Genomic DNA, 19,507 nt, shown 5'->3' on the forward strand with positions numbered 1-19,507 from the left:
GGGCGTGCCCCCAGGTACCTGGTGGCTCAGACAGTAAGGAATCTGCGTTCAATCTAAGAGACCAAGGTTCAACCTCTGGGTTGGGAAGATCCCCTGGAGAAGGGCATGGCAACCCACTCCAGCATTCTTGCCTGGAGAATTCCATGGACAGAGAAGCCTGGCAGGCTACAGTCCATGGGGTCACAAAGAGTCAGACATGACTGAGTGACTAACACTTTCTTTCGCTTCCTAGGCACCTAGTAGAAACTATATACACCTTTCCTAGAAGAATGCATACTCAACTCAAGCCTCAAGCATCCACACAAATGCACTTGTAATAAGTATTTGTTCATGAAATACAAAGCCAGCTGATTTGGGTATGAAATCCAAAACATCTGGGTTAAAATCCCAGCTCTACCTTCTGAGTACCTTTGTATTCTCAGGCAAGTTGTGAAACTGCAGTTTCCCCTTCTGTAAAACACTTGCCCCACAGCTTTTGAAGGCACAATTTCTGGTTCATAACTGTCAACTACTAGTAGTCGCTATTATAACACTATCACTAGTTATTACTTTAACAACCAATTAGTTATAAGTTTACTTAGTAACGCAAAATAAAAGTTGTCACCACCAAGAAAACACTTCTACACCATCCACCACCACCCAACATAATTGAACCAGGCTCTAATCCATACTCTGGACAACCCACGAATCAAAAAATGAATCACACTGAAAATTAATCACACATAGAAAAATCTGTATTTAGAATAATAATGAAAATAATACATGTCAAAAATTATGGAATAAAAAACCTTATGGGATAAAGCTAAGCTTAAAGGGACATCTATAGTGTTAAATGTACACATTAAAAACAACAAATGCTGAAAAAAGTGAAGAAACAAAAAATGCTGAACATCCATCTAAAAAAGTCTGAGAAAAAAACAGAACCAAACAAATTAATAAAAGAGTAAACAGACATATAATGTGTAAGCCTACAAAACCAAAAGTCAGTTCTTTGAAAAGATTTATAAAATTGATAAATTCTTAGTAAGATGAAAAAAACATCACATATATATTACAGATATTAAGATGTTTTGCACAATTTTAGACCAATAAATCTGAAAATTTAGTTAAAACTGGAAAATTCTATATAAATCTAATTTACTAAAACTGACATAAAAAAGAAATATAAAATCTGAATAGATCTATAACTATTTAAAAAACTGAATCCCACAAAGGAAATTCTGGGTCCAGATGGCTTCACCAGCAAATTTAAGAGTAAAACACTAACCTTGCAGAAACCCATTCTATAGACTATATTTTAAAAATACATATCCAATTCATTTTATGAGGCCAGCATGACACTGAAATCAAAATCATTACAGGCCATCTGAGAGATATTGCAGATTTAGTTCCAGACCACCACAATAATGCAAATACTATCACAATAAAGGGAGTCCACACAAATTTTTTGGTTTCCCAGTGCACACAGAAGTTCCATTTGCACTATACAGTAGCTTATTCAGTGTGCAATGGCATTACATCTTTTAAAATGTACATAGCTTAATTTTAAAATATTTTATTGCTAAAAAAACACTAACCATCATCTGACAACACGGGGTTGACACAAACCTTCAAAGTGCTAAAAAACACATTAACTGCAAAGCCCAATAAAGCAAAGCACAGTAAAAACAGGTATGCCTGTACAAAAAAGGAAACAATATTTGCCAAGTCTCACTCTAACAGAGAGCTCTACTAAATCCTAAATAAAACATTAGCAAAGCAAATCCATCAAGAACAACACATTACAATCAAGTTGAGATTATTTCAAAAACACAAGATTTATATAAATAAGTCCAAAAAATTTCATCTCACTAATGAAGAAAATAAGAAAATAATGACAATATCACTAGATCCAGAAAAAGTATTTGCTAAAATTCAACATTTGCTATTTTAAAAATTCTGGCAATCTACAAATAAGAAGGAAACTTCTTTTATCTAAAAAAAGAGTATAGTAAGCACCTATGGTAAATATCATACATAATTGTGACCCTGTGAAAGGTGTCCTTTTGATATTGGGAACAAGGAAAAGATAACCAATCTCAGACCTTTCCTCAACACTATACTAGAGGTTCTAGATACTAGAGTAAAAAAAGGAAAAGACATTAAAACACTTAAGAGTTAGGAAAGATGAAATAAAACTGTCATTATTCATAAATAATAGAATTATGCACACAGAAAATACAGAAAGATCTACAGAGGACTTGTTAGTATTGAGTTTATTAAGACTGCTAAATATAAAACCAAAAATTAATTTCAATTTCATTTCTATATACAATTATAAAATGATATCATTTACAACATCAAAAATATCAAATACCTAGGAATGAATCCAACAAAAGATATTTAGGACTGCTGCAAAAAATTATAAAACATTACTGAGAAAAGTAAAAAGATCTAAATGAAAGACTATGTCATGTTCATAGACGAGAAGGCTCAATTGTAAAGACGTCAATTTTCCCAAAACTGATCTACAGAATCAATGAAATATCAGTCAAAATCACAAGAGGTTTTCTGTTGGTTTTATAAAATTTCATACTCATTCTAAAATTTATATGGAAATATAAAGGGCCAAAAGTAGACAGGATAACCTTGAAGAAGAAAAACAAGATGTGAAAATATGTTCTACCACACATCAAGACAATTTAAAAGCTATAGAAATGAAGGTGGCACTGCTACAAGGAAAGACCAATGGACCAGAGAAAAGAATTCAGAAACAGAGCCACACTAGTTTGGATATTTGCTTTTGACAAAGTTGGCAACACAGAGGCTTTTCAATTAATTTAGCTGCACAACTGGATATCCATATGGAAAAAGTGAAACCTGACCTCTTCCTCAAACCATAGAATTTTTGTACATGGATTTTAGATTTAAATGTGGATGACTAAAAATAAAATATCCAGATTTTATCAATGTGATACACCACACTAAAAAACTGATAGATAAAAACCATATGATAATCTCAATAGATGCAGAAAAAGCCTTTGACAAAATGCAAAGGCTTTTTTGATTAAAAAAAAAAACACACAACTTTTCAAAATATGGGCATAGAAGGAATTCTCCTCAACACAGTAACGGCCATAAATGATAAACCAACAGCAAACATTATTGTAAATGGTGAAAAACTGAAAGCATTCCCTCTAAGATCAGGAACAAGACAAAGTGTCCACTCTAACCACTAATATTCAACATAGTTTTAGAAGTCCTAGCTATGGTAATCAGAGAAGAAAAAGAAAGAAAAGGAATTCAGATTGGAAAAGAAGTAAAACTCTCCCTCTTTGCAGACAACATGATACTGTACATAGAAAACCCTAAGATACTATCAGAAAATTACTAGCGCTAATCAGTGAATTTAGCAAAGCAAAATCAGTACACGGAAATCACTTGCATTCCTATACAATAACCATGAAAAAAATCAAAGAAATTAAGGAATCAATCCCATTCACCAATGCAACAAAAAGAATAAAATATCTAAGAATAAACCTAGCTAAGGAGACAAAAGAGCTATATACAGAAAAATATTTAAGACACTGATGAAAGAAATCAAAGACAACATAAACAGGTGGAGAGATATTCCATGTACCTAGATTTAAAGAATCAATATTGTGAAAATGATTACACTACCAAATGCAACCGACAGATTCAATGCAATCCCTATCAAATAACCGTCATTTTTCACAGAACTAGAAGCAAAAATTTCACAATTCTTATGTTTGCAGTTTGGTAGGGGTGCCATCTCTGGGCCCAGGTTTGCCCCTTTCCCCTCCCCCCGTCTCTCCTGCCTCCAGTGGGGGGATGGGCCAGTCCGCAGCCGGCTAGCTCTTCTCTGGAATTGCTCAGTCTTTCTTTTTGTTCTGCGAAGGGGCCCGCAGTGTATTCAGGGCAGGTTACTTTTCTCTCTCTCTCTTGCTATCCCACAGTTTAAGTTGCTATCTCACGTTAGCTCCCTCGGATTGCCCTCAGGGCATTCGGGCCGGTCCTTACCCTAAGCAATGCCGCCGGCTCCTCTCCGTTCCACCCCCACTTGCTGGTGGCGGATGCGGGCGTCTGGGGTACTTTTCTGCTGGGAGTTGCTTTTAGGCATGTTATCTGTGGGTTTTATTTATTTTTCCTCCCAGTTAGTTTGCCCTCTGAGATTCGAAAACTTCCCCCAGACCCGCCAGTGAGAGGGTTTCCTGGTGTTTGGAAACTTCCTCTATCAGGACTCCCTTCCCTGGACAGGTCTCCATCCCTATCTCTTTTGTCTCTCTTTTTATCTTTTATATTTTGTCCTACCTCCTTTCGAAGATGATGGGCTGCTTTTCTGGGCACCTGATGTCTTCTGCTAGCGGTCAGAAGTTGTTTTGTGAAGTTTGCTCAGCGTTCAAATGTTCTTTCGATGAATTTGTAGGGGAGAAAGTGGTCTCCCCGTCCTATTCCTCTGCCATCTTAGCTCCTCCCCTCACAATTCTTATGGAAACACAAAAGACCCTGAAGAGCCAAAGCAATCTTGAGAAGAAGAATGGAACTGGAGGAATCAACCTGCCTGACTTCAGACTGTAACACAAAGCTACAGTCATCAAGACATTATGGTATTGGAACAAAAAAAGGAATGTAGACCAATGAAACAAGATAGAAATCCCAGAAATAAACCCACACACCTATGGGTACCTTATTTTTGACAAAGATGTAATAATATACAATGGGGCAAAGATAGCCTCTTCAATAAGTGGTGCTGGGAAAACTAGATAGTTACACGTAAAAGAATGAAATCAGAACACTTCCTAACACCATACACAAAGATAAACTCAAAATAGATTAAAGACCTAAATGTAACACCATAAACTATAAAACTTTAAGAGAAAAACATAGGCCAAACACTCTATGACATAGATCAAAGCAAGATCCTCTAGGATCCACCTCCTACTGTAATGAAAGTAAAAATAAGAATAAACAAATCGGAACTAATTAAACTTAAAAGCTTTTGCACAGCAAAGAAAACTATAAACAAGATGAAGAGACAATCCTCAGAATGGGAGAAAATAAAAGCAAATGAAACAACTGACAAAGGATTAATTTCCAAAATATACAAGCAGCTCACATGAGTCAACACCAGAAAAGCAAAGAACCCAATCCAAAAGTGAGCAAAAGACCTAAACAGACATTTCTCCAAAGAAGACATACAGATGGCTAAAAAACACATGAAAAGATGCTCAACATCGCTCATTATTAAAGAAATGCAAATCAAAACTACCATGAGATATCACCTCACACCAGTCAGAATGGCCATCATCAAAAAGTTTACAAACAATAAATGCTGTAGAGGATGTGCAGAAAAGGGAACACTCTTGCACTGTTGGGCTCCTCTGGTAGCTCAGCTGGTAAAGAATCCGCCTCCAATGCAGGAGACCCAGGTTTGATCCCTGGGTGGGGAAGATATGGAGAAGGGATAGGCTACTCACTCCAGTACTTTCAGGCTTCCCTGGTAGCTCAGATGGTAAAGAATCCTCCTGCAATGCAGGAGACCTGGGTTCAATCCCTGGGTTGTAAAGATCCTCTGGAGAAGGGAACGGCTATCCACTCTAGTATTCTTGCCTAGAGAATTCATGAACAGAGGAGGCTGCCAGGCTACAGTTCATGGGATTGCAAAGAGTCAGATACGACTGGTCGTCTTGCACTTGCACTGTTGGTGGGTATGTATATTGATACAGCCACTATGGAACACAGTATGCAGATTCCTTAAAAAAACTAGGAATAAAACCACCACATGACCCAGTAATCCCAGTACTAGGCATATACCCTGAGCAAACCAAAATTCAAAAAGACACATGTACCCCAATGTTCACTGTAGCACTATTTACAACAGCTAGGACATGGAAGCAACCTAGATGTCCATCGACAGATGAAAGGATAAAGAAGCTATAGTACATATATACAATGGATATTACTCAGATGTAAAAAGAAATGCATTTGAGTCAGTTTTAATGAGATGGATGAACCTAGAACCTATTACATAGAGGGAAGTAAATCAGAAAAACAAATATTGTATACTAATGCATATATGTGAAATCTAGAAAGATGGTAATGATGAAACTATTTGCAGGGCAGCAACAGAGACAGAGAACAGACTTATGGACTCAGTGCAGGGGTTGGGGGGCAGAAAGGGTGGGATGTATGGGGACAGTAACATAGAAACTTAACATTACCATATTTAAAATAGATAGCCAATGCGAATTTGCTTTATGACTCAAGGAACTCAAACCTGGGCTCTGTAACAACCTAATGAGGTGGGATGAGGAGAGAAGTGGGAGGGAGGTTCAAAAGGGAGAAGACATATGTATACCTATGGCTGATTCATGTTGATGTTTGGCAGAAACAAACACAATACTGTAAAGCAATTATCCTTCAATTAAAAATAAATAAATAAAATGTCCAGGGTTTAGACCAGAGGTTCTGAGTTCTTCTAACCCAAGGCACCTGCAGATACAATTCAAGATACAAAAAATATTTTTGATACATCAGCTGTATCCTCTCATGCCTTAGCACTTCAGTGAGCCATTTCCAGTTGACAGTATCTACATAACTTTGCCTGAGTTTTTCAGAAATTGTTTATAAAAGCTGAGAACCAATATTCTGCCCTCATTAGCCCTTAACTAATGTATGTGTGTGCGATGTATGTAAAGAGTAAGTGTGAGGAACATAATGTTGCAAGGAGTGCTGGCTCCCAGAGTTACCCAGAGATTTAAGCCTGTTAATCACCTGTAAATACAGTCTTTTTTTTTTTTTTTATTAGTTGGAGACTAATTACTTCACAACATTTCAGTGGGTTTTGTCATACATTGATATGAATCAGCCATAGATTTACACGTATTCCCCATCCCGATCCCCCCTCCCACCTCCCTCTCCACCCGATTCCTCTGGGTCTTCCCAGTGCACCAGGTCCGAGCACTTGTCTCATGCATCCCACCTGGGCTGGTGATCTGTTTCACCATAGATAATATACATGCTGTTCTTTCGAAACATCCCACCCTCACCTTTTCCCACAGAGTTCAAAAGTCTGTTCTGTACTTCTGTGTCTCTTTTTCTGTTTTGCATATAGGGTTATCGTTACCATCTTTCTAAATTCCATATATATGTGTTAGTATGCTGTAATGTTCTTTATCTTTCTGGCTTACTTCACTCTGTATAAGGGGCTCCAGTTTCATCCATCTCATTAGGACTGATTCAAATGAATTCTTTTTAACAGCTGAGTAATATTCCATGGTGTATATGTACCACAGCTTCTATGAAAATGAAAGTTAAGGAGTAATGGGGGAGTAATAGGTAATTTTAAAGGAAAATAAAAGAGAAAAAATAAAAAAGAAAAAATGAAAAAAATAAAAAAAAATTTTTTTTTCCCTTACGTAAAAAAAAAAAAAAGTAAAAATATATCTAGGAATTTCTCTGGAGCTGTTGCTGTCAGTGTGGGTTCGGCTCAAGTTTCAGATAGCTCCTCATTCCAGCTTACACTTCTCGATATCTACAGGCCCCTTCCGGTGTAGTCGGTGTTTTCTACAGGGATTTTAATCTGTTGCACCAGTCCCTTCTGAAGCGGTTCCCTTTGTTTATTTGGCTTCTGTTTGCCGGTCTCTTCAGAGCCTCATTTCCGCCCTGACATAGGCTGGCGGAGGTGGACTCTTATTCAGGTAGCTAGTTCCGTCGCTCTGCGGGGAGGGGCTGGCGCTGCGGGGAGGGGCTAACGCTGCTTTCTCCGTCTGCGCTGCTCAGGCTCCTGGCTGCTCTATATGGAGCGCGCCTCACGCTGTGCGAGGTTCCAGCCCTCGGGTGTTACACAAAAGCGCGGAAGGAAAAGCTGCACCTGCTCTCTGTGCCTTCCCCGTCAGAGCGGTCCAGGCAGCCAGGGGCTTGATGGGTGCACTCTCCCCAGGTGTGGCGCGCCCACTCCCTTCCGCGGACCCAGTCTCAGTTTCCGCTGGCGCCAGTCGGGTGCGTGCGCCTTCTGCCCTCCGCGTCCCCAGCCCCAGTCCCCGCCCGCGCCGGTCGGGTGCCTGCCCCTGTGTCTCGCAGCGACCTTCCCCTCCCCCGCTGCCTCCTGCCTCCGGCGGGGCTGGGCCTGTCCGCAGCCTGCGAGCTCTGGACTTTCTAGGTCCCTTTGTTCTGCGAACGGCCGGCAGTGTATTCGGGCCAGTTAATTTTCTCTCTCTCTTTTGGTCTCCCACAGTTCAAGTTGGCAACTCACAGAAGCTCCCTCCGATTGTCCTCAGGGCACTCAGGCCCGGACCCTACCCCAAGCAATGCCGCCTAAGACTCCCTTCCCAGGACGGATCTCCGTCCTTAGCTCTTTTGTCTCACTTTTTATCTTTTATATTTTGTCCTACCTCCTTTCGAAGACAATGGGCTGCTTTTCTGGGCGCCTGACGACCTCAGCTAGCGATCAGAAGTTGTTTTGTGAAGTTTGCTCTGCGTTCAGTTATTCTTTTGATGAATTTGTAGGAGAGAAAGTGGTCTCCCCGTCCTACTCCTCCGCCATCTTCAGAAGTTCCAAATACAGTCTTTTTAAAGCACCTTTACATAACTTTAAAGGAGCATTCATAGAATTAGGCGAAAAAAACTTAAAAATAAAAAAATGTGGCAGTAGGAAAAAATTATATCAAAATTAAAGCTGAAAAAAAAACCCAGAATTTAAACAAACAAAAAAAACAATGGGGGGCCCACAGAAAATTAGAGGATCAGTATAGAAGGATCCACATCTGAATAAGGGGAGATTCAGAATGAGAGAAAACAGAACATGAAAGGAAGGAGATAACACAAAAGGAATAATATAAAGCAATTCCCCTGAACTGAAGAACATGAGCTTTCAGACTGAATGGGAACATCAAATTACCTACACAAAAAGAGTCTTTATTCTTTACCCCTTATGTATATATATTTATATGTAAATATTTATAGCTGACTGACCCGCTCCACCACATCTTGACATTTCAGAACACCAGGATAAGGGGAAGATTCTTAAAACCTCTACAAGCTGGATGGAGCTGGGAGAGCAGGGTCTTAATGGCACTGTACCTCTCAAATAGCAACACTGGAAGCTGGAAGGCAACAGAACCATGACATTTAAAATTCTCAAGGAAAATCAGTTCCCACCAAATTCTATGCCCAATCAAATAAAGCATAACAGCAAAGAAAGAATTGCTCAGACTTGAGAGGCCTCTAATGTGTTTTTTTCCCATTCATCTTTTCTCAGGAACCTACTAGAGGCTATCTCCATCAAAACAAGGAAAGAAGATAAACGATGGTAAGAAACAGAGAATTTAACAAAGGAGATGGGCAGAGAATCCCCTGAGGTTGGTAAAAGAAAATCCTGAACTGAGAGCTCTATGTAAGACTCCAAGAGCAACTAAGTCAGACTGAGCAACTAAGCCAGAACAAAGAAAATACACATTTCCAGGATACCTTCTACTGGGAATGATACTGAGAGGAAATTCAAAGAACATCAGAGGTGTGAGGGATGAATTAGGTATACAGAAAACTAAGCAAACAGTAAAACATAATAATTATTAACAACAAAGTAATTATTCCATGAAGAATCTTTTACATACTCTTAATAATGTGAATAATAAACACTGGGTTCCCCAAATATTATGAGACACTTAGAGCAGAAAGATAGGAGGAAGGGAAGTGAATACACATTAGTGTGGTTAAGAGGAGATGGCGTTGGGAACATCAGCTAGAGAACTAGTCTCAGCCTCCATAGTAGTGAGGCCAGAGATGATACATAAAACCAAAAAGAAAAAAATAAAATAAACAATGGGAACATAAGCAAGTTACTTAAGAATATGGAAAGAAGTATTTAAATATGCAATTTTACAAATCACTGCCTCTAGGACACAGGAATTAAGAGTGGGAAGAAGGGAGTGCATCTTTTCATTGCAAATCTAGTATTGTTTTACTTTTTAATATTTTTTAAACATAAAAATTATTTTTTAAAACCATAAATTTTTGCAATGGTCAAATAAGAATAAAAATTATAGCCACTATTTCCCAAATGCGAACTGCCTATGGCAGACATACCAGATTTTTTACAAAGCTATCACCTATTCCTCAGGCCAGCTTTGTAATGTAGGATCCTTTCAATTTTACAGATAAAAAATCTGAAAATGAGAATGAGTGAGGAATATTTCTAACTCTTTTGTTTTTTCCTGTTTATGTATTGCTTGGTCCTTTACCTTTCCAGCAGTAGCAAAGTATTCACCATCAGGGGACCACTCCATCAAATGTACAGATACTGAGGTTCTAAAAAGACAAAGTTAAACAGTTAGCATTTTTAAAATCTAGAACACCTTTTATATATATATACATATATATATAAATGGTCAAAATAAGATTTTTCATAACATCATCAAGAGTGTTTTCACCTCTCTAAAAATAAGTCTAAATATTTCACCTCCCTAAAAATACAAATTAACTCATTAAAATTAACCCAAGGTTCACTTCGGGGATCCAAAGAATGCAATTAACATGCTTAAATGATATCACAACCTACATGTTCCACCAACATCTTAATGCAACATTTTAAAAACTGAGCTCATCACCTTCCCTGGCTAGTTGGATCCCTTCATATCATCTTTGTTGTCAATGGTACAGCCATCCTTTCACCACATCTTCCCTCTGCCTATCCCATCTATAGTTTATGCGTTAATGAATAATTCCTTTGTGTCAACCTTCTCAACCCAAGTCCTGAGATTATTAACTATGAAAATATTTTCATCTTTTTTTTTTAACAATCTATTGTAGCACAGATTAGAGGATGATGTTATAATGGGTTTTGGTTAGAAAAAGTCTATTTGCTAGGCTTCTAAGATCATTATGAAAGGGAACTTTGTATAGGAAGCATTTTTTAAATTAATGAACAACAGAGTTAGACACTAACTTGCACTGCCAGATGCACTTCCAATCATTTAAAACAGGAAGAATTTTATCATTGATTTCTTCCTCCTCTTCCAGAATGTCATCTCGTGGAGGAGCCCACAACTGAAGAGAATCAGTTGCTGTCAACAATCTGTTATCTGAAAATTAAAGAATGTTCTGTAATAAGCAAGGATTATCTGGAGAAATATAGGCACATGAGGGTGTCTACTTCAGTCTATAAACTGTTCTGTGAAAAATAAGCAAAACTGTCTATGAAAAACACTTGTAGAGTATATCCACTTAAAAAGTTGCATGAATCCACTAGGTAAGAAAACTTGAGAGAAATCTGAGAAGAACCACCACCACCACAAAGCCTAGAGACATTGTCTATCAGGTAAAACCTACAAAAAAAAAAAAAAAAAAACACAGCAAAGTAGAATAGCAAAACAAACCCAAAAAAACTCTGATATATACAACACAGGATATTCTCTGACTATAAGACATAACTAAAGATTAACAAAATTTGTTTTTCTACATAGACTATTAAAATTACCTTCATTAACTGTGAATGTAAAAAGGGACAATAACCATTATTATTAGAAGTTTCTAACCTTTCAATATTAAAGACAATAATTTCTTGAAATACAAATAACAAAATGAGATAGGTTTTTGTTATCTTGTTTTATTCCTGATTTTATTTCTTAATAAATACAATAAGAGTAAAGTGCAGCACATTAACTAATGAAACAAATCATCATTGTTTCTTGGAACAAAACATTCAAAAGTAGGGGGGGGGAAGCACAGAACTAATAGTAAATTAAGCACTATACAAAGCAGTGTGTCTGAAAAAGAAAAAAGTACACTCATTCAGTAGCAAAAAAAAAGAATACTACTGATCATTTTTTTATTGTGGGAGGCTATATCACATTATAATCATACACTTAAAACAAATTATTAACTTTCCATAATTTCTAAAGATAATTGCTAAATACCTTGAGGGTCCCATGCTAAATTGTATGTCACGGAACTCAAAAAAAACTGCCCAGTTTTAAGCCACTGACACTTGAGTTGCTGAAATATATAAAGAAAAAAAAGAAAAAGATAATGTTTTCAAAATAATATCCACAAACACTACCATATTATCATTTTCTTCAACTTAAGACTTTATGATCTGAAACAAAGATATAAATATTTCACTAATTATTTTCAAAATACTATTTTAAAAATCATTTACAGTGGTTCCACTTACTATTCTACCATATCAAGCTGTTTGCCACGCCCAGTCAAAGCATGTCTCCCAGGCTTCCTTCCTTGTCTATAAACACATTCTTATTCCTAGGGTATCCTTTCTTCTCTACCTGTACACTTCTACAGTTACATCGATATCTAGCTAAACCATTACCTCTCCAGTGAAGCCTCTTCTGACATTCTGGCAGCACTCAGAGCAGTTTTCACATGCATTATACCACTGTAACAACCCACTCCAGAATTCATGACTGGAGAATCTCATGGACAGAGGGGCCTGGCGGGCTACAGTCCAGGGGGTAGCAAACAGTCATATATAATGGAAGCGATTTCGCACACACGCACCATGATAACACTGATAAGGCTGAATTATCTGTTTATATGTCTGACTCTCCTATTACACTGTAACTCTTCAAGGGCAGGAATTATGCCATAATGAGCTTTGTGTACTGAGTGTGGTAATGACTAGTACACAGATGCTCAATAAACATTTGTAAAAACAAAGCAAATGCACATCAGAATGAAGTGCAAATTAACATAATCTTCTGGCATCAAAGTCTAAAATAAAACTAGGTCTACCCTGATAGCTCAGTTGGTAAAGAATCCAGCTGCAGTGTGGGAGACCTGGGTTCAATCCCTGGGTTGGGAAGACCCCTTGGAGAAGGAAAAGGCTACCATTCCAGTATTCTGGCCTGGAGAATTCCATGTACAGTCCATGGGGTCGCAAAGAGTCAGAAATGACTAAGCGACTTTCACTTTTTCTTCCAACCTTCCAAAAAGTCAACAAATTTAAACTATGTAATACATAAAACCCACAAAGCTGACATATATTATATTTGAGTAATCTGCATCCTATATTTTCTTACTGTTTTCATTCTAAACTATAGAAAGAAGATTTAAAATTTAAAAGCCAAAGGCCTTTCACATGAAATACAGTAAAAAAAGTTTAGCTATTTCTTTGCAGTAGACAAACTAAAATGTACTTTTGTGAAAGTATGATGCAACATAAAGCCATGTCAAGGCTTTTTACCAGGCAAGTTATATATTAATTGCTTGGCAAGTAATAATTTCATAAATGATAATACTCTCTCTACTTATAATACCTTAAAAATATTTTTAGCAATTAAATACTTTATTCAAGATTTCATGCCTCTCTAGAAGTGGAATTTTAAAATACAACTACAAAACCTGAATTTCAGTATATAAAAATAATTTTATATTTTTTAATTAGGGGAAAGGTTATTTTTTAAACCCTATCTCTACTAACCCAACAAGTCACAAGAGTATTTTAAATACTACTCAACAGATCTATTTTAAAATAATAATTAAATCATTCCTAAAACTGGAGCTATCCCTAGTATTCTTTCCTTTAATATTTTCTCAGAGTGTAACCTGTGGACCAATTACAAAGCAAAAATTTTGGAAGTGAGATCTGAAATCTGAATTTTTTTCTTTTTTAATTTCTATTTTATATTGGAGTATAGTTATTTACCACATTGTGTTAGTTTCAGGGATACAGCAAAGTGAATCAGTTACACATATACATGTATTTTTTTCAGATTCCTTTCCATATAGGTTATCACAGAATATTGAGTAGAGCTCCCTATGCTACACAGTAGGTCCTTGTTGATCATCTATCTTATATAGATTAGTGTATATATGTTCATCTTAAACTCTTAATTTATACTTTCCCCCTATCTTTTCTCTGTGGTAACCGTAAGTTTGTTTTTGAAGTTTGAGTCTCTTTCTGTTTTGTAAATAAGTTCATTTGTATCATTTATTCACTTAATCTGAATTTTAAAATATGTACTCAAGATGACTCTTAAGTACTCAAAACTTTGATATGTATTTCATAACACGATTAGAGGGAAAAGACTGATATAATTTGTACTTCTGAAAAGAAATGTAATATTCACATACATACATTTAATGAAAAATATCAAAACTACTCATTTATTGCATTTAATAATATAATATTTTTTTAATTACTGGTAAATATGTCAAGAAGTGACATCTTGGCACTCAGATTTCACACTGGCAGTTGAAAATATGTCTCAGATGGTGAAGTCCCAATGCATATAGTAATTTTAAATTTTTTAAAGCATCTACCCATATTGGATTTTCTGAGTACTAAATAACATAAAATGTAATTCAGTACCCAGAGAGTAGAAGTAATGTTCCAGATACTGTTCTAAGTATTTGAGAGGCATCAGTGAGCAAAAGAAACCAAGCTCCCTACCCTCACGGAGCTTACATGGAGCTTACATTACTTACTAAATGGTAATCTAAATAAACAAGGTTAAGTGCTATGGGAAATAGGTTAAAAATAGAAGGACAGGCAGGTTAGAATGAAGGTGGGAGAAGCAAGTGGCAATTCTTAAAAGGACAGTCAAAGCACATCCCACTGAAATGGTACTACTGAACAAAAACTTAAAGGGTCTGTAAGAGCTGGCCCTGAAGCTATCTAGAGAAAGAAGGACATTCCAGACAAAAGAACAACCAATGTAAAGGCCCTAAGATGGGAGGGCAACTATCCAAAGAACACTGAAAATGCCACTATGGCTGGAGTGACCAGTGAGGACAAAAATAGGAGATGAGCTCTGAGAGGTAATAAATGGGTACCAATGTGGGGGCAAGACGAGGGGTGGAGGAAGAAGGACTGTGGTCCATTCTAAGAATTTTTGGCTTTCAATGTGAGAAATATGAAGCCATAAAAGAGTTTTTAGCAGAAAAGTGTCAAGATCTACTCTGCTAAGAGAAGAGGCAAGGGGTATAGATATTAGACAGAGACTAGTCTAGTTATCTAGATAAGAAATAATAAATAAGAGTTCAACTAGGGTAGATCCCAATTAACAAGGCAATCTCAATTAGGAATATTCTAGAAAACTGAGTTTCTAAAAGGCCTAGGGATATATTCCCAGTGAATGTAAAAGATCTTACAATAAATCACCAGACTAATTTCACACTGATATTCCAGCCCACCTTCAGCACCTGCTCCTAAGGAGCTCTTTACTGCTGTCAACTGGATTCCAAACTCAATTATAAAATTTTTCTACTATCATTTAATACTTACACAATTTCTCTTATGAGAATTTATGCCCAAGGGCTCAAAAATACAAACAGCATTACCATATGAAGCTGCAATCTAAAAGAGAATAAACAAAGCATTAATATTTAAGGAAAAAAGAAAACAAAAATAACTTCCTTTTTACAATAATGTGTAAACTGATTACATGCAATCCAAATACAGTATTCATGGTTTTTTCTTCTCCATAAATATAACTGGAAAAGTCCTGGACTTAAGAATCTCTTCTCTGTTCAAAAATTCAGCAGGCTTTATTTCACATATCAAATATAAGGCTGACCTATTCAAAGAGATCATCTTTTCCTATAAAAATTTCATTTTTAAATACAGAAATAAATTTTACTAACAAAGATATATTTCAATGGTACATCTGTCAGAAACCTTATAGTCCAGTGAAAATATTATAAAAACCATGAGAAGTAGAAAAAGACATCAAAGAGCAACAGGTATTAAAAATATATCAAATAAATGACATGAACTATACCATCAAACAAACAAAAAAAATTACCAGTTGGGAACACCATGGAGAAGAAGGAATAGAAAAAATGGACTAGGCAGAAACCAGAGAGACATTCACTGCAACTAGAGGATAAGCAACTGATGTGGACATCTCCAATGAACTTAAGCCAAGGGTCTGGGGGCCAAGAAGACTTTGTTCCAGGTCACACACCTAAGAAGAAGACATACAAATTCCTCTTTCCCTAGGAGCTATCAGTGCCTGTTCTCTAGTTAACTCCTTGAAAGCCAGTTCCCAGTTTATCCTCCTGTTGGCAAGAGAGAATCAACTGCAGGGAACAGACCAAAAACCCTCTCTTCTCACACCTCTGGGTCTATGAGTTAACCTATAAAGCTAAATTAGGTATTGGTTTTTAAGGTCAACCAAAAAGATCCACTCTTGATTTCAGGACACTCTGATGCAAAAAAAAAAAAAAAAGTGATTTTAATTGTTATTTAATATCTAACACTCTTTTCAAGAAAAAGCTTTCCCTCCACAATGGTAGGAGGAGAGCTACTTAAAATGCCTGGCTAAGGTAACACTCAGGTCAAAGTGTTACGAATGATCACATTCAACATGTAGATGAATGAATGAATGAATGAATGATTATCATGGCTTAATACAAAGTCATAAATTGAGAGTAATCATCACAAGGACTGGGGATAAAGAAAATTTTAAAAGATGGCAATAAAAGACAATGAATCAGGGATGTCCCAACTTGGTCTTCTTTACCTCCAACCAGGTTAGAAAAAGTAAAAACATGGTTATGGAAACCAAGGTCTTCTATATCAAAAAATTAAAAAAAAAAAACAAAAAAACTTTGCTCCCAGAGAATCTGCTTATTCTTATTATCACCAGCACATAAATAACTATTTAAAACACATCTCTGACAACTATCATAATAGCTCTAGGCAGGTTTAAAGCTACCACACTTGGCACAGGGAGATAAGCAATGAAAAATTAATGAGAGAAATCTGACACTGAGTGTTTTCTAAAAAGTAAACAATACTTAAGGAGAACAAATGGGGAAAAAAATTAGAAAAGCAAGAAACAAGTATCAGAAAATACCAGGAAATTCAGTGTTTTATACTATGTCAGTTTTTTTTTTTTTTTTTACTGGATTGTCATATTATTCACACAAATATTAAAGCTTGATACAAACAAGAAGGTAGGACAATGTGGGTACCCAGCAGGTGGGCAGGGGTAGAAATGGTATAATAACTGTAATTTATTGTTTGGCATAAATTTGCATTACTATGTAGCACCATAAATATTCTGATTAAACATTTACTTGATAAAATTTGTTATTACTCAGTAAATACAAATTTCTAGAACTCTAAAACTATTACAGGAAAAATATCACTCTTGTATTCTCATAGAAACATTTAACTCTGCTACACAACACTGGCCTTAAAGAACTGCTAGAACATACAGCAAAAATGCTATATTTACTTTACATATAATCAAAATTTGATGTATATCATGTTTGAAATTTGGGGGGAGAGCAACATATGATGAAATTTGAATAATATTAAAATAAATTCTCAGTTCAACCTCTGAATGAATGAGCTTCAATATTCTTCAAACAACAAATAGTTTCATTAACAGAAACTTTACAAAGCATCAGTTATGACACATATTATACTAGATGTTAACAACTTGCTACATTTCTTGATAAAAATCTGACATTATTGTAATCTGAGAGAGAGAAGGTATGCTAGGCATAGAAGAGAAAAGTTTACTTTCCTCCTACTGGTGTAATAGCTGCCAGAATTATCAACTGGCAGAATACCAATAGGTACAGGAATGTGAAGCCTGCAGATCTTTAAAGACACTATATACAGGCAGAACAATTATAACTTATCAGCTTAACAGTTCTTCATAATTTGTATACAACCTATCATTACCCTTTCCTACTAATAGCCATCTAAGCAAGGTGTACTACATAATTAGAAATCGTAGGCAAGCCTTGTATAGAAGCCTAAGAATATTCTCTGAGATAGTTAAATATATTAAAAGATGATATTTAATAAAGTAAATAAATCCCTTACTCTTCCATGTTGGTTAGAACACTCCACACAGCTGACTTGGATGTTTCCATGCTTAGCACCAGGGATGATCTGCACACATTCAAAGTCACTTGCCAAAATAACAATATCACAGCCTGATCCATACGCCTAAAAGGAAAAGTTTTATATTATGTAAAATATGTAACTTGGGAATTATTACTAGTTTATCTTAGTTTTTGTTACTATTGCAAAGGATACTGTGACATATCTTAAAAACATAGTTAATATAATATTAAAAACATCAATTTCCAAATCAGAACATTAACAGTCACACCAAATGCATGGCACACCATACATTATCATTCAATAATTGCTACTAACAAGAAAAAGGGTTCTTCCAGGTCTTAAACATTACAGCCTCCATACCTCATTAATCCTTTTGTTTGGAATTTCTCTCTGATGCTCATCTAAGAAATGAGAGGAGACCCTAAAGAATAAAATCTTCATCTGAGAGTAATAACGCATTGAAGGCTACAATTGTGTTTCTAGTTTCAAACCAGGATTCAGGAAGATCAAGATAGAAATCAGATGCATTTTCCAACACAATTCCACATGACTTAAAGAGCTAGTCAAATAGACATGAACCCCCGAGGCAGAATTACATGTACGACAGGCAAACACTAACCAAACTCAACTGCCTAAATAAATCCATGATGAAGCCTGCCTGCCCACTCCCCTCAAGCACAAAAGATAAAGATAAAGAGAGGCACAGAGAGACACACAGATGGGGAGGAATCCAATTCAAAGTGGCAACACAACACACATATTTAAACAAAATAAAAAACAAACCAATATATAAAATGTGACAAATATTTGCTATGGAAAACAAAACACAAGGTCAAGTTCCTGGAAAATTCCCTAGTTCAACAGAACTATACTGAGCAAAACCACAGATTTCTTCTTATTGCCATACTTCTTGGTGTGTGCTATTCCTGTTTTGCAACTTTGTGAATTTTATGATGACACAAAGGGCAGAGGGTGGGGACATTTTTCTTTTTGTTCCAAATTCAACTTACAAGTAAATATTCAAAACACCTAACAAGATAATTCTCAAATTAAAAAGCACCATAAATATAAGGTTTATGAAGTGCTTTTTTTCTTCGCCCCACTATTTCTACAGCCTTAAGCAATATGGTCACATCCTGCAAAATACAGATATCCAGTAGCCAGGGCTGGCATCTGTTAACATCTAAGCCAGTGAGGTCCACACATGGCTGTTAATCAAAGAGGGAACTGAAGGTAAAGAGCAGAGAGAAAGACAGACACTATTTCTACCTGTTACCAAAACTTCCAATGGTACCAAAATCCTTCTCTAACTACTATAAACTATCTTCAACTCCTGTGTTTACTTGTACCAAAAAGTTTCCCAAATGGAAAAACAAACAGAATTTTAAGCATAGGAAATATGGGGGAAAAAAATCACTCACAGGAGGAAATAACTACTTATACTCTCCCAGACAAGGCAGATTTGCTACACTATACATTCGAGAAAGCTAAACTGATTGGTAATAGTCCAGGCAGAAAAGTCTTTACACTTCCATTATTAAAATAACAAAAATAATCTTACCCTTAAACATTTCACAATTTCCAAAGTGCTCTATAGCATTACCTTAGCAAAGCAGACTGATGGTAAGAGCAAAACTTGACGGAGATGGAATCACCACAGGCAAGGTTTCCAGGGTGTGTTCT

General features: G+C 36.2%; 1 protein-coding gene across 3 annotated transcripts in view; it reads right to left on the reverse strand.

Annotated features, from left to right (window-relative positions):
- DMXL2 (Dmx like 2) overlaps positions 1–19,507 on the reverse strand; it is a 169,943-nt gene that overhangs the window by 120,641 nt on the left and 29,795 nt on the right. For all 3 annotated transcript variants that reach the window (XM_043920225.1, XM_043920224.1, XM_043920226.1), the window contains exons 2-6: positions 17,801–17,926; positions 15,242–15,313; positions 11,916–11,994; positions 10,946–11,081; positions 10,242–10,308 (exon numbers count right to left, since the gene is read on the reverse strand). In XM_043920225.1, the coding sequence (XP_043776160.1) occupies positions 10,242–10,308; positions 10,946–11,081; positions 11,916–11,994; positions 15,242–15,313; positions 17,801–17,926 (480 nt within the window). The remainder of the gene's footprint in view (positions 1–10,241; positions 10,309–10,945; positions 11,082–11,915; positions 11,995–15,241; positions 15,314–17,800; positions 17,927–19,507) is intronic.

This window comes from Cervus elaphus, chromosome 12, assembly GCF_910594005.1.
Source record: "Cervus elaphus chromosome 12, mCerEla1.1, whole genome shotgun sequence".
Classification (NCBI taxonomy): Eukaryota; Metazoa; Chordata; class Mammalia; order Artiodactyla; family Cervidae; genus Cervus; species Cervus elaphus.